The 25260-nt window shown below is 38.6% G+C and overlaps 1 protein-coding gene across 1 annotated transcript in view; it reads right to left on the bottom strand.

The window, feature by feature from the left end:
- Positions 1-237: 237 nt before the first annotated feature.
- The window catches only part of LOC125120767 (translation initiation factor IF-2-like), a 74485-nt gene continuing 49462 nt past the window's right edge, over positions 238-25260 (bottom strand). Inside the window, exon 3 of the mRNA XM_047769197.1 lies at positions 238-1304. Coding sequence (XP_047625153.1) covers positions 1225-1304 — 80 coding nt within the window. The 3' untranslated portion in view covers positions 238-1224. The remainder of the gene's footprint in view (positions 1305-25260) is intronic.

Genomic DNA, 25260 nt, shown 5'->3' with positions numbered 1-25260 from the left:
AGGGCAGATCATTTAACTCCCCACCTTTATAAGAAATTGCGTCAAAGAATTTGTGGACTTTAACAAATTACCGGCTAAAGGAATGAAGAAGAACTTGAGGTAGTGATTCAAAACCCAATTTTCCTAATTATAGAAGAAAGAAGGAAAAATAAGTCTGTAGTTTAAGAGCAACAGAATAAAGAATCAAACAGTAGATCAATATTTGGAGAGATTATTTTTTTAATACCAACATGGTTTCAAAGGAGTAAAGTTCATAAATGATTCTCTACATTAGAATGTCTTATGGGGAAAAAAAGCAAATGCTAGAAGGTCAAAGTCCAACAGCAACACAGCTATACAAAACATATTTTTTTCCATAATATAATCAGTGGATAAGGTAATACAGGGTAGTTGCAAAATAACTGCACCTTCCATCCTTGCAGGGGTTACAATACCCCAAAAATATCTGAAAACAAGAGAATCTTCTTCAGTCTGTCCATACATCTTTGGAGTTGTATGTTGATGGCAAGGAGCACATAGAATTACTTTTTCTACTGATTTATATCAGCCAAATATCTGATCCTAGGATTGCAGAATTAAGCAGATAAAGTACAAGGTTAGAAGTTGAAGAGGCATAAAGTATACAATCAATTGTAATAGTACCACCATATATCTTTCCAAGCAGAACTTTACCACAAGCCAAGATCCTTAAACCACTTTTTATGAAGTTAGCTTCAATGTCTTAGCACAATTCCAATTTGGGTCTATACTATCTATTTGCTAAAAGTCTCTCTCTAGGTTTAATTGACTGCTACTGTCTCCCTCCCTTCCTTTCCTGGGCCATTGTGAGCATGGAAGAAAGGTTTGTAAATCACATAAATAATAAAGAGCCCACACCACATAAGAAATATGTAAATATAGGAAATGGTAATTTATAGAGGATGAAAAGTCCATTTAAAAAATACATGTGTGTGTCTGTGCATCTGTCTGTGTATATTCCTTTTTCATCTCACTTCCTGCTAAATGAAGATTGCACATAAGTGAGTTTTTGATATAACAAAAACTTACCCCTTCAGGTACTCAAACATTGATAGTTTAATTTAATCACTATAAATAGACATTTTTGTAAAATACTATAGATTTTTCTATATACTTAAACAAAGTATGCTAAACTTTAAATGCTATTTGATGATTCCAGATTACCTTTATGATTATTGAGGATTTCTCTATATTTTACAAAATAACCTAATGCAACAGTAAGATGATTTGATCAGGAATCACAATGACTTCATCAAGTTCTTCAACCACCCCAACAGTTTCCTCATCTGTAAAATAGGAGTAATATCTTCACTAAATTTCTTGTTTATGATAAATACTTAATTATATAACATATGTAAATGTTATCAATCAACTATTGAATATAAGAATGTCAATACTAAAATAAATGAATTTTTAGCCCACGAAGTATTATGCAACTCTGATTTTGATGATTTTGTTTTTATTGTATATAACTCATGATTTGGAGGGTAGGAATCAAGATGGCAGAGGAGTAAGACATGGTACTCACCTTCTCCCACAAGCATATCTAAAAAACCCATCTAGATGTATAACAGTTTGCACAGAACATCTCTGAATGCTGGCAGAAGACCTGAAACCTCCAAAAAGGGCAAGAAACCCTCCACATAACTGGGTAGAACAAAAGGGGAGAAAAGAGAGAGAGAAAGGAATCAGGATGGGACTAGGACTCCCAAGAGGGAGCTGTGAAAAAGGAAAGGAACCCACACCCTGGGAAACCACCTAACCAACAGGGAGATCAGCTGAGACAGAGGTACCTCAAAGCCTCAGAGAAAAGTGCAGCAGCTGGACTGAAGAGGGCAAATCAAAGAGAGAGCTACAGAGACCATCAGTACCACCTCCTAGGACACCACAGCCTGAGATGCTCAGAAGGGAGCTGGGCAGTGAGACTCAGACTCTGGAGGTCAGGTCCAGGGATGGCTATATGGAGACAGCCTGAGGGGTTAGGGAGCAGTGCACCACAGCCAAGAGAATCTGGGAGAAGGTCTGGACCTGCAGGAGAAACAAGGTGCCATTGTTGGGGAGGACAAGAGGATGAGAAGCAGACTCCCAGGAGGACTATCTGTCTCTGTGCACATGAGGACTCTCAGAAGGTTGAGCTATAGGCAGTGAGGTGCCTTTTCCCAGGTTACCAGCAGCAGGCCCCCTTTGCATGGGCTACAGGTGGTGGCAACTCCTGTGTGAGCTACATGGGGCGCCTCTTGCATAGTCTACAGGCAGCAGGGGCAAACCACCGCAGTCATCTCAGACTCCAGAAGTGGGCGTGGCCTACCACCACTAGGGGTCCATGAACAGTCACCACCTGTGGCCCCAGTCACCTTAGAGGTAAGCACAAAGGAGGGCACTGCAACTGAGCACCACCTGTTGTTGCTCTCACTCCCCTGGGCAAGCACACACCCTGCTGCTGCCACTGCCAGATGCTCCAGGGACCACCTACACCTGCCTGAGGGTCATTGATACTTCCCAGGGCCCTGCAACTAGAAATAGCCTGCACCACCTTCCTGGCACTGGCTCTGCCCATTGCCTCCATATCACTGGATGCCCACGCAGCACCCAATCAAGAGGATAACAGCTAGCACACAATGAGGAAAGAAACATTAAGCATCCAAACCAAAATCAGCCCTCAACCAAAAATAAATAGAAAGCTGTCACAAAACGCCCAGGGGCACTCTCACACATAAATAACCTCCAAGACTACAGTAGTTGTTTTCCCTAAACTCACAGAATAAGAAAAATATAAGCAAAATGAAGAAGCTCGGGAGCCATTCCCAGTTAAAAGAACAGGAGAATTCCCCTGAAGGAGCAAACAATGAAAAGACCTCTGCAGTCTAACAGACACTGAGTTCAAAATACTAAAGGAAATACCAAGTGAAAACACTGAAGGAATTAAAGGAGAATATGAAGAAATTGAGAGTGGATATGAACAGTAATGTAGATTACTTTAGAAAGGAAATAGAAAATATGAGGAGGAGCCAAGAAAATTAGAAAATTCATTTGCAGAGCCATGAACTGAGTTAAAGACACTGAAGAGCAGAATGAATAATACAGAAGAATGAATTAGAGACTTGGGAGATAGAGTAATGGAAATCACCCAATTTCAGGACAATAGAGAGAAAACCATGAAAAAACATGAAAGCAATGTAAGAAATCTATGGGATAATATAAAGCAGGCCAATCTACACACAATAGGGATTGCAGAAGGAGAAGAAAAAGAAAAGGGAATTAAAATATATTTGAAGAAACTATAGCTGAAAACTTTCCAAATCTAATGGAAATATATATCAAGATACAGGAAGCACAGAGGGCCCAGACAAGTTGAACCCAAATAGGCCCACACCAAGACATAATAAAAATGACAAAAGTTAAAGAGAGGATTCTAAAGACAGCAAGAGAAAAACTAAGTATTAATTATAAGGGAACCCCCATAAGGCTATCAGCTAATTTCTCTTCAGAAATACCACAGTCCAGAAGAGAGTGCCAAGATATATTCAGTGTTCTAAAAGGGAAAAACTTGCAGCCTAGAATACTCTACCCAACAAGAATATCATTTAAAATAGAAAGAGAAATAAAGAATTTCTCCAACAAACAAAAATTAAAAGAGTACAGTAATACTAAACCCATTCTAAAAGAAATTCTGAAAGGGATCCTCTAATAAAAAAAGAAGTAAGAAGAAATAGGATGGAGTAAATCACATGGAAAGTAACCATTTAAATAAGCCAGTTTACAGATCTAAAAGGCAAAAAAAAAAGCTATTGTAAAAGTGACAATAAACACAAGGAATAGCAAAAGGATAAACATGAAGATGTTAAAAAAGGGAGTTCCCATCATGGCTCAGTGGAAACAAATATGACTAGTATCCATGAGGACACAGGTTCAACCCTGGTCTCGCTCAGTGGGTTAAAGATCCAGCATTGCCATGAGCTGTGGTATAGGTCGCAGATGTGGCTTGGATCCTGTGTTGCTGTGGCTGTGGTGTAGGCCAGCAGCTGCAGCACCAATTCAACCCCTAGCCTGGGAACCTCCATATGCCATGGCTGTGGCCTTAACAAGACAGAAAGACAAAAAAAAAAAAAAAAAAAGATGTTAAAAAAAGAACATCAAAATCATAAAATGTGGGGAAGGAAAGTACAAAAATCTAGACTCTGTTTTCTAACAATGTGTTTGAGTCTATATGACTAACAGGCTAAAGCAAGCAGATATAGGAAGGAGTTAACATACTTGAAAAACAGGGCAACCACAAATCAAAACCAAACAATACATTCATAAAAACTAAAAAGAGGACACAAGCATAAAATAAAAGGAAATCATCCAACCAAAAAAAGAAAGGAACAAAGGAGAAACAGAGAATCAACTGGAAAACAAGCTTTAAAATGGTAATAAATACTTATTTATCAACATTACCTTAAATGTTAATGGACTGAATGCTCCAATCAAAAGACATAGAGTGGCAGACTGGATAAAAAAAAGCAAGAGCCTACAATATGCTGCCTATATGAGACTCACCTTAGGGAAAGGACACATATAAATTCAAAGTGAGGGGATAGAAAAAGATATTTCATACGAATGGAAAAGACAGGAAGGCAGGAGTTGCAATACTCATATCAGGCAAAATCGACTTTGAAACAAAGGCCATAAAGAAACACAAATAAGGACACTATTTAATGGTAAAAGGATCCATTCAAGAAGAGGAATATTATACTCATCAACATATATGCCCCTAATATAGGAGCACCCAAATACATATAACAAATACTAACAGACATAAAAGGAGAAATTGATGGGAATACAATAATAGTAGGAGATTTTAACACCCCACTCACATCAACGGACAGATACTTTAGACAGAAAATCAGGATGGCAAAAAAGGAGTTCCTGTCATGGCACGGAGGAAATGAATCCAACTTGGAACCATGAGGTTTTGGGTTCCATCCCTGGTCTCAGTGGGTTAAGGATCTGGTGTTGCCATGAGCTGTGGTGTAAGTCGCAGATGCAGCTCGGATATGGCATTGCTGTGGCTGTGGTGTAGGCCAGCAGCTGTAGCTCAAAGTAGACCCATCGTGGCGCAGTGGTTAACGAATCCGACTAGGAACCATGAAGTTGCGGGTTCAGTCCCTGCCCTTGCTCAGTGGGTTAACGATCCGGCATTGCCGTGAGCTGCGGTGTAGGTTGCAGACGCGGCTCGGATCCCGCGTTGCTATGGCTCTGGCGTAGGCCGGTGGCTACAGCTCCGATTCGACCCCTAGCCTGGGAACCTCCATATGCTGTGGGAGGGGCCCAAGAAATGGCAAAAAGACAAAAAAAAAAGAATACAAAGTAGACCCTTAGCCTGGGAAACTCCACATGTTGAGGGTGCAGCCCTAAAAAGAAAAAAGAAAAAAAAGATGGCAACAGTGATCCTAAAGGACACAATAGAAAACTTGGACTTAATTGATATTTTTCAAGACATTGCATCCAAAAAAATCAGAATATACATTATTTTCAATTGCACATGGAACACTCTCAAGGACTGACCACATACTGGGGCAAAAAAATAACCTCAACTTAAGAGTATAGAAATTATTTCAAGTATCTTCTCTGACCACAATGGCATGAAACTAGAAATCAACCACAAGAAAAGAAATGAGAAAAAACTGACTATGTGGAAACTAAACAACATGCTACTAAAAAAACAGTGGGTCATTGAGGAAATCAAAAGGAAAATTAAAAATACCTCAAGACATGATAATGAAAACACAACCATTCAAAATCTATGGGATGCTGCAAAAGCAGTGCTTAGAGGGATGTTCATAGTGATACAGGCCTTCCTCAAAAAAGAAAAATCTCAAATTTACAACTTAACCTACCACCTAAAAGAATTAGAAAAAGAAGAACAAAAAAACCTAAAGTCAGAATAAAGAAGGAAATCATAAAATCAAAGAGGAAATCAATAAAATAGAGATTCAAAAAACGATAGAAAAAAATCAAAATCAAAGCTGGTTCTTTGAAATGGTAAACAAAATTGACAAACCTGTGGCCAGACTCACAAAGAAGAGGAGGGAAAAAAACCCAAATAAAATAAGAAATGAAAAATGAGAAATCTCGATACTGCAGAAATAAAAAAACCATAAGAGAACACTATGAACAATTATATGCCAACAAATTTGATAACCTAGAAGAAATGGACAACTTCCTAGAGACATACAGCCTGTCAAAACTGAATCAAGAAAAATACATCAATTGAACAGACTGATCAATAGAAATTAAATTGAATATGTAATAAAAACACTCCCTACAAACAAAAGTCCTGGACCAGATGGCTTCACAGGTGAATTCTATAAAACATACAAAGAAGAACTTATACCCATCCATCTTAAATTTTTTCCAAAAGGTTGAAGAAGAAGAAATAATCCCAGACATTGTATGAAACCACCACAACCCTAATGCCAAAACCAGACAAAGATACTACCAAAAAAAGAAAATTATAGGCCAATATCTTTGATGAATATAGATGCAAAAATTCTCAACAAAATTTTAGCCAACTGAATCCAACAGCATATAAAAAAGATCATACACCATGACCAAGATTTGATTCATCACAAGTTCACTATATATATATATATATACATATTGTTTTTCTCATATTATATATATATATATATATATACACACACATATGTATTAATCGGTCACTTTGCTGTACAACAGAAATGACAGAACCTTCTAAATCAACTATAGTAAACATTTTGTTTAAATATATAAAAAATAAAGCATGATTCCCCAAAGCAGTTAGATTATGTTTATAGTTACAATAATTAGATTCTGAATGGAATAAATAGATTACACCAAATGGATTCTCCTATGGAAAAAGTATTTATTTTTAATTACTGATTTTTATACTACTGATATTTGGTTTATGGGTTCTCTTTTGCTTATTTTTTCCTTCTCTGCTCTATCTGGTAGGTTGAGTTTTCGAAATGAGGGGCCTCTGAATAACTGAAGTTTTATAATCTCTGTATCTTAGCACAAATGTAAATGCTATGAGTACTTTACTTAATATTCCCATGTTGATTGCCTCTAAAAATAAATATAAAAATATGGCCAACACTGAGCAACATAGAATGGTCAGCATGACCATGACCACTGACCATGACCATCATAGTTAAGTTTCCAGAGCATTCAGGAAAAGTTCTACATCAATACATTTCTCATATTATCATCAGAACTTACTGCACTGGTTTCTAAGAAACCATAGGCTTGGCCAGTCACAGAGCTAAGCAGAGCAGATAATGTGTGTGGCGGGGGAGGGGGGCATTCTCTCTCCAGAGCTGTTGTGTAAAGCAATGTTTCTCTTCTCTAGAGAAAACTTCCAACCTCACCTTCCCAATTCCATCACAGAACAAAATGAACAACTGAACTCTGGAGGCTCTAGGCTCTAAATTGGACAGAGATTCTGACAGTCATTTCATGATGATGCCTAAGGTACAGTTTTCTAAACACTCATTGTGGGAGTTCCCATTGTGGCTCACCAATAACAAACCTGACTAGTATCCATGAGGACTTGGGTTCAATTCCTGGCCCTGTTCAGTGGGTTAACGATCTGGCATTGCTGTGAGCTGTGGTGTAGGTCACAGATGCTGGCGTTGCTGTGACTGTGGTATAGGCTGGCAACTGCAGCTCTGATTCGACCCCTAGCTGGGGAGCTTCCATATGCCATGGGTGCCGCCCTAAAAAGACAAAAAACACCGCACTGTGGTTCAGGGCATCAGAATCAGCTGGCAAACTTACTGCTGGTTCTGACCTCACACTATTGAAGCTAAAACATAGGTATTTGTACTTTTACCAAAACACCAAGTGGTTTTCCTGAGCACGTCACTTTTGAGAACCACTCGTCAAAGGTGGATGACTAAGGGTGCTCACCAATCTGCATCATCTCACTGAAGATAGAATATTCCACAGAGAGGCACAGGATTCTGCCATTCTTCCACCCCAGTAAACACCTATCAGAGACTAGTGCTCTGATTTCATTCCTTTAGCAAGTATTTACCAAGCTTCTACCACATGCAATGTGGTGGGTGCCAGTTTTACAGCAATGAATAAAGCAGATATGGTCTCTTCCATCCCTAAGCTTAAAATCCTGTGGTAGGAGGAAGAAGAGACAATATATTAAGTAAATAATGACTCAAGTCTCCCTATATTATCATGGGTGTTGCAAAGGAAAACTGGATATCTGAGAAAGTGTAACTAGTGCTTCAATATTGTGTATAGGAGTGGTCAGAGAAGGCTCTGTTGAGAAATAACATTCAATTTGAGATTTAATAATGGGTGCTAATTAGTGGTATGGGCAATCCAAGAGCTTTTAACTGTGGGTACATGAACCCTGCGGGAGCAAGGAATTTCACTTCTTGCACATGCTTGTTCTCAAACTGTAGTTTCAGGTCCACTGAGCAGCGTGCCTTAAAGCAGCTTAGGAAAATACCAGTCAGAATCAGAAGGGAGTCCACATGACTGGCGGGGTCCATTAAGAAATCTCATTCCTGCTTTTTTGTTCATTTATTATCTGTTTTCAATCTGGGGTTCTAGTAATCAGATATTACATAGTGTGACCTAAAACAGTGGTTCTCAATCCTGGCTGTACACTGGATTTTCCCAGGAAGCTTAAAAAAATACCAATGGCTTGGCCGCACTCCTAGAAATTCTGATTTAATTGGTCTGGGGTGTAGTTGGGACATGAGGATTTTTCTAAAGCTCCCCAGATGATTCTAACATGTAAACAATTTTAAGAATCACTATTGAAAGAAGGAAAAAAAAATGAAGTTGAATTGATCAACAAGGAGAGCCAATGAAATGGTTAAAAATAATTTGTGTGTTTTGCATCTCTCTTCTGGAAAGCAAAGAAGAACTGGTAAAATCAAACCTTAGATGACTAGCACACCAACCATTAAAGATAGCCTCATTGGCTCTCTACTTCCCATACAGAAGACCCTCTTTGGTACTCAGTTTATTTGTATGAGGCCATTCTTTATGCCTAGGGCTTTGTGTGCTGGGCTGAGGAAAAAGATGAAAATGCAGGCTAAGAATACATTTTCCCTCAGAAAATCTTAAGTCCACTGGGAAAGATAGAGTTAATATCCACAAAATAATAAAATGGACACAGCATAGGAATTAACTGAGACAATGGAAGTTCAAGAGATGAGGAACAAACTTCACTAAAGCTGAGCAGCTTGAAAGAGACAGTAGGATATGGGATTTATGTGACCTTGGGAGCAAGAAAAGGAGTGAGCCCAGGCAAGGAAGAAGGAATAACAATCCCAGAAAAAGGGGAATGGAGAAGAGACCTGCCTTCTTGCTCCCAGGGTGGGAGCTGGAAATAGGAAGAAATCAGCTTTCTCTTCAGTTGAAGTTAGCCAATAACCAACAGCCATTATTACATCTTCTTTTTCAGAGAACCCTTCTTTTTAGGCATCTCCCCTCATAGTGTAGAGGACTGATTTTGTTTTTCCATTCTCTTCGATCAAAAAAGTGACTGGGAATTCCCTGGTGGTCTAGCAGTTAAGGACTTGGCATTTTTAACTACTCTGACTCAGGTTTAATCCCTGGCCTGGGAACTTCTGCATGCTGTGGATGTGGCCAAAAATTAAAGAAAAAAGAAAAAAAAGGACTAATCTTTGATTTCTGAATGCTTCGATGTGAGCTGATAGATTTTTACAATTTTCAGTTCCTCCAAGGTCCTCTGGCCTTCCTGTTATAGGTAGATAAAATAGCCTTTCACATTCTAGTGGTATATTTGGATCACTCAGGTTCAGGTTGCACCAACAACCTACCTAAAGAGAAATCAAATCACAACTCTACCATATCATGTCTTTGCTAAGTGACAGGCACTGTGAGGAGCACCGTACATGTTATATCTTATTTAATGTTCACAACGTTTCACTAAAAAACTGTTATCCCCATTTTGTCAGATGAAAATCATAACGTTTATAGAAAGGAAGTAATTTGCCCATTCACAGAGTAAGTGGTAGAGTCTAGACTTGTGCCCACACCTGCCTGTTTCAAAGTTTAACATATAGGTACTGTCTTTTTCAAATTTTGTAACAGAAAAGAATTCAGTATTTTTTTCTTTTTTTTTTTGCCTACACCTGCAGCATGCAAAAGTTCCCAGACCAGGGATTTAACTCAAGCCACAGAAGTGACAATGCTGAATACTTAACTACTAGGCCACCAGGGCACTGCAAGAAATTAAGATTCTTGGTCAGGGAACTGCAAGAAATTAAGATCCTTGGTATTACTTTACTACACCTAAGACCTCATGATCACTGTGCAGCAGAACCACCTGTGATACATTCTTAACCTGTAGAACTGAGATCCATCCTCAGAACTATTGAATAAGAATATCTGGGGCAGAGCATGGAAATCTGTAATATTGTCTGGGCCCCACAGGTGTTTATAATGTGCAGCCTGAATGGAGATGAATTATCCTATTTAGTGGCAAGGGCTGGGAAAAGCGTCTGTGGCCTAAAGGCTACTTCCTTTGCTTGTGTGCAGGTGTTTCTAAGGCTCCTCACCTAAGAGAGTTCAGATTGGGGCATCATCAAATAATGGTAGTCTTGCTAATTATGATCGATGATCATAATCATGATCAATGTCTTTGAATGTGTTTACAACCAGCATGTGATTACCATAGACAAAGAGACTTGAGATAACCACCACAGGCTGCAAGAACCAGAAGAGGGGAGTATTTGGAAATAAAGTGGGATACATAAGTTTGGGTCAATCCTTTACCCTTTTGGGAAGCAACAGTTAATATCTGCATTATTCAGAAGACCATTATTTAGAATGAAATAAAAATATGTAGTTTTAAACTAAATTTTCTTTCTTTAAGGAAAAAGTTTATTACTTAAGGGCTGTTTATGTGAAATGAGACCTATAAAAGAATCTCAGCATTTTTTCATCTTCCTTAAGGATTGAAGTACTAAGAAGAAGGCAAAAATGAAATTAAGGTTCATAAGCTTCTTCTTCTTCTTCTTCTTTTTTTTTTTTTTTTTTTTGCTATGCCCATGGCATGTGGAAGTTTCCAGGCTAGGGATCAAACCTGCGCCAAAGCAGTGACTGAGGCCACTGCAGTGACAACACCGGATTCTTAACCCATTGCCCAAGGGAACTCTAAGCTTTGTAAGCTTTATAAAGCACCTATCAATCATTTGCTTCATTGTGGCCTACTTGAAACTCTGTACTAATACATTATTCCATTAGCAATTGAAAGTTATCAAGAAACATATTTGAGTTGAGTTGTTGGACATTTGCTAAGTATAAATCCAAGAGAATATAAATGATAAGTCATCTTCTGGAGATAGGAGGTTTACCTATCATTAGATCTTATGTAACAACTTATAACTGCCAGGCTTTCAAAAATAGACAAGGACATAGCAATTAAAGACAGTTTGGGAACACATAAACTCACTCCAAGCAATAAAATTAAGGCCATAAATTTCTTTGCCTACCAGCTCCTGCATGTTCATTTGTTATTACAAATAGTTTAATATAGATAGGGAAGGCAATCTAATATCCCTACATTCTATGATTCCCTAGGAAGTGGCAGTTATCAGTGGAAATTAACAGAGAGAAAAAGTAGAAGAGAGCAATTAACTGTTGCTTTATCAAGTCCAAATTGCAACAGGTTTTTTTAGTGGCCAGTTTTATACAACTAGAACCTTCTGCCATTGATGAAAACAAATTGTTGGAACTTATTCTTAGGGCAGACTCACCTAGTATAAACATCTCTAAGGCATCAACTGAAAAATAGGCATGTACTCAGCAGAGAAGAACCTAGAATAGCAAGGTATGTAGAAGAGTTTTATGTAAACACCTTTGATGACATAGGCTTACAATGATCATTGGTGGCAGTTCTGTAACCACTGCTAGATTGAGGGTCTGCTGAGTATTGGTGCTTCAGGCATTGCTGCACCAAGACCCACTCCTCTCAGTAATAATTCTGAGTATTAAGTAATAAGGCTCTCAGTGAGTAGGACTCACTTGGCAAAGGTAAAGAAAGGAAAAAGGCTGAGTGATGGAACATATTTTAAAGTGAATTCTCCATTTAACCTCTTCATTCTAAGTTTATAGTATCATAAAACATTCCATCTGGAAGGGACCTTGAAGATCATCCAGCAGCTCTTTCATTTTACAGGTGCAGAAACTCAGACCCAGAGGACTTAAGTGGCTAGTTCAAGGTCATATTCCTAGTTCATTGCTGAATTACTGGGTGTATCATCAGTGCCCCAACTTATTAGAGAGAGACAGAGACAGATATTCCTTTAACATTCTACCAACTAGAAATTCTTTGAGGTTAACAACTAGCTCTTTTCTTTCTTTTTTTTTTTTTTTTTGGAAGGTGCTAAACTCATTGGTCATTCCTGTATTAATGCCTTGAGTGCTTTAGACAGGCAACATCTAGCTGTTTCTGTGAAAGTGTGAAAGGAAGGTTTGTTTAAAACTATGTGGAGGGAAGCAGAGAGACTCTATCCCACAGGAATGTAGAAGGTTTGCTAAACTTGCCATCACATTTTAAAATGTCTATCCCTATGTCCTAACTTACTACTTGTATGACCTTAAGAAAGTGATGTAATGTCCCTGAGCCTCAATTTCCTCATATAACCAGGATAATAACAATTACTTCCAAGACAGTTATAAAATTAGATTTCAGGTTGTCAAGTAAATTATGAAAATAACCAACAAAAATGCCTTGCATTTGGTAGGTGCTCATTAAACTTTATTTTTCTTTTCATTCACCAGTACCCCTACCAGAAAAGTTTAATATAATCAAAGTGGTTTTTAGACCTTCCGGGCCCAAATTTCTTTATGAATAAAATAAAGATAAGCTAATCTACTTCATACAGTCCTTGTGAAGATAAAAATGTGATAAGGTCTGTGAAAGTGCCATGTAAAATATACATGATTATATACACAAGGGTTTATGCTGTTATTATTATGACCACACCCCAGCACCCCAGACCCAACACTATGTTTTCCAACTGGCTTAAAACACCTTCATCTTTCCTCTCCAAGTACCTGACAGTCTTCCTTCCACTCCTAACTTGCCTTCTTCTCAGGTCAAATTAACAGTTCCTCAGTCTTTCCTGTATGCTAGAGTGCTGAGGTACTACACAGCAAAGCCTGGTTTCTCTGCTCTACCCAACTCCTTTACAGCACATGTTTATTATTTAATTTGGCACTCACCACATTTTGTTAGCCATCTTTTTACACATACGTATTTGGATTCCTCTCCTAGATTACTGGACTGGGCCCTTCAAGGACAAATAATAGCTTTTTTGTTTTTCTCTTTTTTTTTTTTTTGCTTTTTGAAAACTCACAAATCTAACAGAGTACTTCAGTGGGAGCAGGCTCACAACACTCATCTGTTAAATGATCAACCAATTATAGTATTGAATTTGGCCAAAACCTTGTTTTAGTTACTCTACTTATATTAAAAATTACTGGGCAACTTAATGGAGTAAAACAACCATTTATAATGTGGATTCTGTAGGTCAGGAATTTGGACAGGGCAAGAGGAAATGGTGTGTATTTGTTCCTAGATGGCAGACATTGAACGGCTTGAAGGGATAGGGGTTGTAATTGTCTGAAGACTCATTTGCTCACAATTAATGCTAGCTGCCCCTGGGAACTTAATAGGAGTTATTGACTGGAACATATATACATGGCCTCTTCACATGGCCTGGGCTTCTTCACAATATTGTGCCTTTCATATGACCTACCCTCAGAAGTCACACAGCATTACTGCAGTCATATTCTACCGGAGGGAGAAACACCAGCCCCCATGGGTTCAAAGGAGGGGAAAGAAACTTCACCTCTTGATGGCAAAGTACCCTGTTTCTGAAGGAGCATGTAACAGTAGAAATGCCATATACCCCTTTTTCTTTTTTTTTTTTTCTGGAAATGTGATCTGTTACAGGCATTATTGTTTTAATAAAACAATACCAAGTTTTTCTGTGTTTTAAATTTAAGGGGCTGTCTTACTCTTGAGTCTCTAAATAGATGGCCTGAAGTTTAGAGTTCATTTGTTTTATGAACTGAGAAAGAAAGGCATAGAAAAGATGTGGGCATTGTGAGCGTGGGTCCAAGCACTCTTCTCCAGTGGTCAACTAGAAATTCAGGGCAACAGGTTCATCATTAACTATTAAGGTAGTAAGTCCCATATTTGGCATTTGATTGGAGCTTCTTTTGCTCCCTAAAAGGTGATTGTCCTTGTTGATACCACAAAATTCGTTTCCTGGTTGATTTCCCTGTCTGAGAGCTGACTCTTTCCTTGTCTCAAGTAGCAGTCTCTTTCAGATGTTGTCATAATCAATAGCTTATCAATGGTTGCATGGCTAAGGGAGAGTAGAAGACTGTTTTCAAGGGTAAATATTCTTTACTTTTCTATGAGAGGTTCAGGACTATCTCTTATCAGTACTTATTCACCCCTAGCCACTAAACAACAAATCAAACAAACAAAAATGGATAAGGTGGCAAATAAAGCCATTACAATCCATAGAGTATAAAAACTAACCTGCAGACATGTATTATTGTAACAATGAAGCAGGCTTCTCCAAGAAAGGTACACAGTAGATGTTCTGCATGGTCAGTTTACAGACTGCTTGTTCTCTTCCAAGACATGCAGCAGGCAAAACTATGAGACAGTAAAATTCCCATGCCTCTCCACACACACACACACCCTCTCCTGTTAGTGCTTTTTCCTGCTCTATCCACACTTCATAGCACAGGCCACCATGAAAGCTACTCACTCGGGCCTTCTGACTGCTAAGAAAATTTCTTGAGTCCTCTCCATGTAAAAAAACTACATGATTTTCTAGGTTGCTTACCCAGCTTCTCAGAGTTCTGAAGCCAATCTGTTCTACTGGCCATGATTAATTGGTTAATTAGTTCTTCCTTTCAGGTAAACTGTTAAGATCATCTGGGGAACTCACAAATTTCCAAATCAAACTTATGGTTACTAAAGGGGAAATCACTGCAGGGAAGGATAAAGTAGGGGGAAATGGGGTTGGCATATACACTACTATGTATAGAATAGATAACCAGCAAGGACCTGCTGTATAGCACAGAGAAATCTACTTAATATTCTGTAATAATCTATATGGGAAAAAGGATTTCTATATATCTATATATACATCTGATTCACTTTGCTGTACACCTGAAATTAATACAACATTGTAAATAAATTATACACCAATAAAAATCTTTAAAAGACCAAAAAAGAAGAAATAGATATAACCTTGCAAAAAAAAAAAAAAAAGATCTGGGGTCCTAGATCCCTGGACTTCAAAAAACAGTAGCAAGAATCAACAATACTTAGTAAAAGCCTTTAAAAAAGTGAAAGTCTTTTGACGTGCCAATTAGACTTCTAGGAATATATGCCAGGTAAAACACTGAACCCAATGGTGTGTGTAATATAGATGTTTACCAACATATTACTTATTATAATGAAACTTTGGAAATAATCTGAATATCCAAAAGTAGGGGAATGGTTAAATACAGTTGAGTATACCCAATTAAATAACTGTTAAATAATGACAAGGAATTCACATAATGGGATAATATACAAATCCTTAAAATAATAAATTAAATATATATTTACTGGTATGGAATTCTTTGATAATATATTACAAAATATAAAAAGTAGGTTACAAAGCATAATCCTGGAAGGATATACACAAAAATGTGTTATAAAACCTCTGGCAGATGTTTTGGGATTATTTTTATTTTTACTATTTTTGCTTATTTGAACTTCCTATTTTCAACCCAATGATGAGCAATACTTGCAATTTCTTTTTAGTTAAATAAGTTTAAAACTAGAGGTAGGACAGTAGAAAATCTATCTTGACCAGGGAGTCAACACACTAAGAGAGCACTCAACCTTTGCTGGTAAGAAATGAGTGGGAGAACATTATATATTGTACCTACCAGAAATTTCCAGGAGCTCCCTATGTTGGCTCAGTGGTAATGAACCCAACTAGTATCCATAAGGATTTGGATTTAATCCCTGCCCTCGCTCAGTGGGTTAAGGATCTGGTGTTACCGTGCAGATCACAGACTCAGCTCGGATCCTACATTGTTGTGTCTGTGGCATAGGCCAGCAACCGCAGCTCTGATTCGACCCCTAGTCTGGGAATTTCCATATGTGATATGTGGCACATGTGGCCCCAAAAAGCAAAAAAAAAGAAATATCCTCAGGAAGAATAAAATATGTAGCTTAAAGAAACCCTTGGATAAGGCAAGCACTAGGATTTGATGTGACACCTCCCAAGGGGCATGCTTAAAGCCCATTTTCATCTTTTAAAATTTTTATTTTATATTGGAGTATAGATGATTTACAATATTGTGTTAGTTGCAGGTATATAGCAAAATGATTCATATATATTTTTTTCATTCTTTTCAGATTATTTTCCCATATGGGTTATTATAGAATATTGAGTAGAGTTCCCTGTGCTATACAGTAGGTCCTTGTTGATTATCTCTATTATATGTATCAGTATGTATATGTTAATCTCAGACTCCTACTTTATCCCTCCTCTCCCATTTCCCCCTTGGTAGCCACAAATTTGTTTTCTATTTTTAAAGACATTCTATTTTTTAGAGTTGGTATTGTTTTTTAAAGAATCCACATATAAGTCGTGATATCATATTACATTTATCTTTCTCTGGCTTACTTCACTCAGTGTGATCGTCTCTAGGTCCATCTATTTTGCTGCAAATGGCATTAATTCATTCTATTTTATGGCTCAGTAGTATTCCATTGTGTTGTGTGTGTGTGTGTGTGTGTGTGTACTGCATCTTCTTTATCCATTCCTCTGTCATTGAACATTTAGGTAGGTTCCATGTCTTGTCTATTGTTAAGTAGTGCTGCAATGAACAATGGGGTGCATATATATTTTCCAATTATGGTTTTCTCTGGATATATGTTAAGGCCCATTTTCTAAGAGGTGGGTCAAGTTAACTTCCAGGTTTCTGATGGCTGAATGGTGTTTGTGAACTTGGGGACAGCACTGAAGTGCTTGGACCCAAAACGAACAGGCCAAGCTCTACTTCTATTGGTCTTTTTTCTACACTTTTCTCCTAGAGCACTCAGCCTCTCCTCTACTTAAATATTTAAATGTTTAAAGGAAATTGATTTGTAGGGATGCCAAATTTTCAGTCTGCCCAGGACACTCACATGCTTCATTCCAATTCTGAATCCAGCACATAAATTCTCATGGTTCAAGTCTCATTCAAAAGACCAGTCCTGGAGTTACTGCTTCCAAATGGCATCTTCAAAGGACTATATTTAGAACTATCAAGAGGCCTGCTATAAAAGCTCCTTAAGAGTTGTCATGAATAAGACTTTGGCACCGGAGTGTAAGAAGATATGCTATATTCTCCTTTCATGTTTCTTGTGAATTGTTCAAATTATTTGCCCTTCATATTATTGTTCTATATAAATGAAATTGAGGTAACATTATTAGAATTATTAGAAATGCCCCCCTTTGGAAATGGTGCAGTACTTAATGTATTCGTTGGTTGAACATCTTCTACATGTGCTTAAAGGAGTGAGAAAGTCAGTCAATGACAGCCTGTCTCGTAGGCACGATGGCAGAGAGCTGCATGGCATACAGCATGTAGATGGGAAGAGAGCATACCATCTGAAACACTGCAGAGTGTGCACTTTAAAAGAAGCATTCATGGAGTTCCATCGTGGCTCAGCAGAAACAAATCTAATATCCAGGAGGATGCAGGTTCGATCCCCAGTTTTGCTCAGTGGGTTAAGGATCTGGTGTTGCCATGAGCCATGGTATAGGTCACAGACGTAGCTTGGATCTGGCATTGCTGTGGCTGTGCTGTAGGCTAGAGGCTACAGCTCTGATTCGACTCCTAGCCTGGGAACCTTCATATGCCTCCGGTACAGCCCTCAAAATACAAAAATAAATAAATAAATAAATTTTTTTAAAATAAAATAAATAAAAGAGGCAAACACTCCATAAATTGGGGGGGGGGGAGATGACTTCTCACAGCAACAGCTACATGTGCAGTTTTCCCAAGTTTGTTCCTGAAGAGTACCAGTTCAAAAAAAAAAAAAGATAATTATCAGTAAGAGTCTGTGAAAAAATGTTTAAAAAACACCAGGTTAGATATCAGATCTAGCAAGGATCATAGTAAGTGAAGTAGGTCAGACAGAGAAAGACAAATATATGATGTCACTTATATGTAGAATCTAAAAAAAGGATACAATTGAACCTATTTACAAAACAGAAGCAGACTCACAGACATAGAAAACAAATTTATGGTTACCAAAGGAAAAAGAAGAGGGGGAGGGATAAATTAGAAGTTTGAGATTAACTACACACTCTACTGTATATGGATTGGATGGTCAATGGGGGCCTGCTGTATAGCACAGGGAAATCTACTCAATATTCTGTGATAACCCATACAGGAAAGAATCTGAAAAAGAATGAATGTGTGTATATGTATAACTGACTCACTTTGTTGTACAGCAGAAATTAACACAACATTATAAATCAACTACAATAAAATTTTTAAAATGAAAAAAAATGAAGAATGTTCTATTAAAAATAAAGGAAAGGGAAGATTACTCATCAAAAATGTCAATGACAAAAGTTCCCTGGTAGTGCAGCAGGTTAAGGATCTGGCGTCACTGCTACAGCTTGGTTGCTAATGTGGCGTGGGTTCAGTCCTTGGCCTAAGAACTTCTGCATGCCATGGGTGTGGCCAAAAAAATAAATTAAAAAAAATTTTTAAATTGTCAGTGCCATGAAAATCAAAAACAGTGGTCACAACAGAGCAGTGTGCCCATGAGATCTCCTGACAAAAAAGAATGCTGCAAGGATGTAGTTGGCCTCTAGCCTCCAGCAGCCACATCTTTGAATTGGCCACAGCATTTATGCTCAGTCTCTATAAACTGGTCCCAGTAATGACTGAGCAAGGAGGCTGGGCCAGTTATGCCCAGTGTAGGACTCCTTTTATGGGAAACCTTTGCTCTGGAGCTCCCCGTGGACCTTGTGACAGATCTGATATCTTGTGATAAAACTGCATAGAGCTAAACACATAGACATACATACACATTTGTGAAACTGAAGAAATCTGCATCCGGTCTGCCGACCGTATCAGTGTCAATTTCCCAACTGTGCTATTGTCTTATAACTGTGCAAATTATGGAGGATATACAGGATTTCTCTGCATTATTTCTTCCAACCACATGCCAATCTACAATTATCTCAAAATAAAAAGCTCACACAGACACACACACACACAGACACACATACACACACACACACACACTATAATCTTTCTTAAAGTGTTAACATTTATCTTTCCCAAGGAATAGATATGTATTTTGATGGCATCTGACGGAGACAATGCCTTTATCCAGAAAAGCAGTTCCAATCGCTGGCTGCCTTTCAGTAACTAGAATAGACCCAGGGGAGAGATATTTTTGTGCAGGCACATCTTTTGGTAGCGTTCACATCTCACGACATCGGCAGCTGCCTACCCCACCTACTCCATCTCCCTTCAGTGGATTGAAACTAAAATTCCTTCTTATTCATGAAGGGCTGTGCTTACTTACCCTTGTTCAACTTGCTTAATATCTATATACATTTCTCTGGGTCATAGAGCAAAACTTAAGAAAACTGTTTGATTCTAATTTTCTTTCCTTTTTGAAGGTGAAAGAAGAGGTCTATTCTAGAAATGTATGTCAGGGACCTCAAAGCATGAGAAATGAAAAAGTCAAATTCAAATGGATGTAGAAAAGCTTCCTCCCTCACCCTCCTCTCAGCCACTGTGAAGGAGTAAAAGCCTTTTTCTCTGTTGACGATCAATCAACAAATACTTACAACCTTTTCAGCAAGCTTTTTCAACCATTACTCAATCATTAGAGAAGACTTCTAACTCCCTGGCCCTTTAAAGGCTTTAGGGATTTAGCTGCAGAAAGATGAAACCATGCACACTTTATGGAGCTCCCACTCTGTGCCATACTTCAACCGCAGGTAGCTTTTAAGAATCAATTTGTGGTTCTGGACTAATGGGCTGCACTAGAATAAGAACCCAGAAAAGAAGCAACTTGCAAAAGGAGATAAACAATTGGAAAATTCTAGTTGTTGTTAGACAACGATTCAATTATATTAGACCTTTTTAAACTAGAAAAAAAAAAGCATGTTAAGCTATAAAATAAACATTCTTGTGCTTCTTATCTGAATAATTAAAAATGCTCTGCAACTAGGTCATTTAGTAATTTGCCTTTATAAATAAACTGTGGGCCAAGATGATAAGTGATCTACTTAGAACACTAATTTTACTAACTTTCCTGCATGCTTCTCAGTGCTTCGGCAGGTTAGAAAAGTTGTACTAACTTGAAAAATTGCATTTATTCTTTCAGCAGCTCATGAGTTCCAAAACTAGGCACTTCGAACCTCACAGAGTAGGGAGAGGCAGTACATGGCAACTCTCTGTACTAGCTGCTCAATTTTCTGTCAACTTAAAACTGTTCTGGAGTTCCCCCTGTGGCACAGTGGGTTAGGAATCCTATTGCAGCTATTTAGGTCGATGCTGAAGCATGGGTTCAATCTCCTATGCAGTGCAGTGAGTTTAAGGATCCAACTTTGTGGCAGATGCAGCTCAGATTCAATCCCTGGCCCGGGAACTTCCAGATGATATGGATGTGGCCACTAAAACAAACAAACAAAAATTTTCTAAAACCTAAAATCTATCAATTAAAAATGAAATGAAACAAAAACCTCATAAGGAACCAGAGTTAGGGTTACAAATGTGTTTGAGTAATTTCCTTCTTTTGTGTACCCAAATTCTGGATTCCTCCCCTTTCGGGCAAATATAACAAAAGCTACCTGTCCCATCCCCAGATTTGCTGATTTTGTTTTGGAAGGAATCTGTTCATGGAGGTGGGAAGAAGTAACCTGAGAAAGAGGCTCTGAGACTGTTCTGAGGGGGAGAGAGAAAGGCAGAACAGCATGGTTCTGATGGACTTCACTCCTCAAGAAGAAATCTTGGGGGTACTGGCTGACATGGGGTGGCAAGAAGAGGAGTTTCCCTAAGAAAGATCCTTGCACAGAGGGTCGGTCATCCTCCTTGCCTCCTGTAGCAGAGAAAATGGCCTCATCTGCTGGAAATAAAGAAGAGAAAAGCATTCTGTGTTGGCATATGAAATTTTTAGGCAGGTGAGATGGGACAGACAGGACAGAATGGGCACATGGTCTGGGGCCCATGGCTGGGTCAGGAAACACTGGCCTTGCCAGACTCAGGGATGAAATGCATAGGAGAGACTGCAGTTCCTAAGGCACTCAGCCACCAGGGATTCCCCTCCCCTGTCTGAGCAGAGGGAAGGATATGATTGAGCGGGTAGTTCCCACAAGGCATGGGCAAGGGGAGCAGAAAATCAATTTGCTGCAGCAGGACATCCCAGCTCTATCCCATGACTGGTATGGCCGGAGGGAAATCCGGTTATGTAAGTAATCTATGAAATGATTCACCAAATCATGCAATGTTTTTCAAGTGCTTCATCCTTTGTAATAAAAATTCCTATTAATCTTTTTTAAAGTATAGAGTCAGATGATGCAACCCTTTTCAGAAAGAGTAAAAATGGGAAGGCTCTGCCATGTTGTCTTGTCCCCACTTTCCATTCTTGACAAGACTTTTCAGAAACATCACAGCAATTTGATTTAAAATCTTATGACTCCTGCCTCTGCTACATACACATTACATGGCCTTGGGTGAGAAGCTTCACTCCAAGTCTCCTTTTTAACTGTGCATAAAATGAGGATAATATCTTCCCAGGAACAGCCATCATATCTATGTGCTACTTTATCAACTCTATCAATACACACAGAACGCTAAATGCAAGATCTAAGCTGAAACCTAACATCTTTAGAATGATTCACATGGACTTCTCAGAAATGTCGATTAATTTCCTTCCCCTAATCCTAAAAATCCTAAAACGGTATACAGCATAGTAATTTCCTATCATGGGTCAAAGTGGAGGAAGCAATATCTGGGGATTTCCACGGCTTTTACAGATCAAGAGTGTGGAGGTAACCCTGGGATTCCCAAAAGCAACCTCAGTAGTAGAGTTTCAGGATTATAGAGAGTGCATGTGTAGAATTGCCATAAACCTTCAAGGTACAAGAAGCATTTCCAGATCCAGACAAAGTAGCTGATTGCTAGTCTCTGTTGTACTTTCCCAGATAAACTTAGGATAACAGACAATGGAAAGTTGTAGACCAAACTCCAAGTCCCACACTTCTCGAGACTCCCTGCTGGAGTTCCCACGTGCCTCAGAAGGTTAAGGATCTAACGTCATCATTGCTATGGTGCTAGTTCAATCCCTTGCCCAGGAATTTCCACATGCCAAAGGTGCAGCCAAAAAAATGAAAAAAATTAAAAAGACTCCCTGCTGTGCCCAAGCGATGGATTATTGCTTTCAAGCAGTCTTGCCCCGGTACCTTTATTTTTTTTCTTTAATTTTATTTCAGATTAGAGTATGGTTGATTTACAGTGTTGTGTTAGTTTCAGCTGTATAGTAAAGTGACTCAGTTATATATATATATACATATATCCATTCTTTTTCAGATTCTTTTCCCATATAGGTTATTACAGAATATTATGATCCCAGCTTGCCCACACAAATGCATGCTATGATCACATGAAACACCGGCCAGCCATAGGAATTCGTCTAGACCATTTCCCTTAAAGAGATTAAGAAATTTGCCTTAAGTCACAGAGCCAAGAATGGGCAAAACTGGGATCCAAATTAAGTTTGTGGAGTTCTTGCAATGGTGATCATTGTCTACTGAGGCTCTAAGTGCTCATTTCGAGATTAAATGATGCTGCCAATTTGGTTTGACAGGTGACTTGGTCCAGGCTAAGGCGCTAGTGTTCAAGAGGCTGATAGTAAAGAACACAAAAAATGAGTTTCCTTGTGGTGCAGCGGGTTAAGGATCCGGTGTTGTCACTGCAGTGGCTTGGGTCATTGCTGTGGAGTGGGTTCAATCCCTGGCCCAGGAACTTCTGCATGCCGTAGGGGCAGCCAAACCACACACACACACACACACACACACACACACACACACACGAATCTCAGGCCCAGGTGGCCCCATCAATTTCAAATGCTGTTATTATTTTACCTTCTAAGATACATTTCATATTGTACAGATCTCCCAGTTACTAAATATTACTGATGTCAGTTAACATGTATTTTGCATTTGTTTTATTCACTGCAGTTTTCTGAGTGTTGTCTGGGATTAAAAGAAGAATAAAACATCTTTGCTGTCCTACAGCAACTCAAGTCTAAGGGGCTGGCATGGAAGTGCAAATACAGAGAGTAAAACAAAAACACAAATGTCTGATATTCATCCCAGGTTAAGAAAAAGCCAGGAGAGAAAACCCATGTCCTGTGGAAGCACGGGTGGTACCAAAATGATTTTTCCTAAAGTACCTGAAGTTCTTTGCCATCAACTTAACCCTAAATTCACCTAATAATAATGTGTCAGTCAGTTTACTTTACCTCAGTAGAAGTTACTTGAAAAAGTCTTAACTTGCAGTTGCCATAAGCTCCTCCTTCTTCTATTTTTATAATAGAGAAGCAAAATTCTCCACTGTTGTTGTTTTCTCCCCCCTAACATTCTTAACATGTTAGGACTTAGTTCAGATCTAAGTGTAATTAATAGGAATGTGATCAAGGGCCCGATTCATCAGGAATGTACACACGATTTGTGCACATGGCCAAGGTTATGTCAGTTTCGGTGGCATATTCTCAAGTCACATAGAAGCAGCTTGAAGATTAATTCACATCAAAAAAAATTTTTTTTCTCAGATTGTTGTGGCAATATAGTGAGGCCATTCTTTCTGCTGGGCTTGTGTCAGCACTTCCCATCCAACCCTGTTTTTTCAAGTCTTTCAGACTTGGCTGTGAAATTGCCCTGTGGGTCTGAAATTCAGGAGACAGTATTGTAAGGACGTTTTGATTAGATTTTTGCAAGTTTCCCTGTCTGAGCTGTCTACTTATTATTACATGATACCCCAGGAAAGTTGCACAATTCTTAACCTGTTGTGTTTCTAAAATGAAATGGGATTATCTACCTGACAACCAGGACCAAGTTTAGTATTGCTATTCAGGAACCAGTTAAAATCAATTGCTTTGATCCTTTAGAATTATACCTAAAACACTTCTGAGTTGCATAAAAATGTGAGATATGTGATTTGGGGCCATGTCCACAGCATGAGGAAATTCCCAGGCCAGGAATCGAACAGAGCAACAGCAGTAACTTGAGCCATGGCAGTGACAATGCTGAGTCCTTAACTGCTTGGCCATGAAGGAACTCCTGAGATATGTGATTTTAATCTCCATTTTTACGAAATGTGAATACATTATACATTTTCTCTGATTCTTTTCTCCATGTGATTTTTTTTTTGTCACTCTCTAAAATCTGGAAGTCAAGAAAATTCTTCACCTGCTTAGTCTCACCTTCAAGTGACATGCTTCTCTCTGAGGTGTGATGATTCGGAGGCAATAGGTACCTCAATTTCCAGACAATTACTCTGTTTCGTTTCAATCAAAAACAACGGATTTCTCATTCTCTTAGTGGTATCAAGAATTGAGGTGTGTTTTAGGGATGAAACAATAAGGGAAGTGCACAGATTGGAGTGTTTTCTTTAAGTGGATTTGCCTTTGGTTTCTGCAGGCTGCTGAGAAAGGCAGATTGGTGAGTAGAAAGTGCATGGGCTCTGAGTCAACAGACCTAGGGCAGAAAATCAGTTTTACCACTGCATAACCAAGGGCCTGTCCACGGGCCTGAATCCCCTCAACCTGTGAAAATAATCCTTCATTTATAAGGGGTTCAAGTGCTTAGGAATCACTACCTTATTTATTCAATAAATATTTTCTATGTGCCAAGCACACAAGCATTGGAAGTAGAGATACAGTCCACCCTCTCCCAACCCAGCAAGTCTACTATCAGGTAGACAGACTTGACTCTGATCATGACCTCAGTGACAATACAATGGTAGAGTTACAAAGTGCTAAGTGCTACAAAGGAAAGGTACATGCTGCTCTGAAATCAGATCAAACTCATCAAGGGAAATAAGGAGGGTTCCTTAAGGGAATGATGTTGAGAGATGTATGAGGATGAGGAAGCATTAGTTAGGCTAGAGGTG

This window comes from Phacochoerus africanus, chromosome 2, assembly GCF_016906955.1.
Source record: "Phacochoerus africanus isolate WHEZ1 chromosome 2, ROS_Pafr_v1, whole genome shotgun sequence".
Lineage (NCBI taxonomy): Eukaryota > Metazoa > Chordata > Mammalia > Artiodactyla > Suidae > Phacochoerus > Phacochoerus africanus.
Note: the sequence above shows the minus strand (reverse complement) of the source record. Positions and strands in the feature narration are given on the sequence as shown.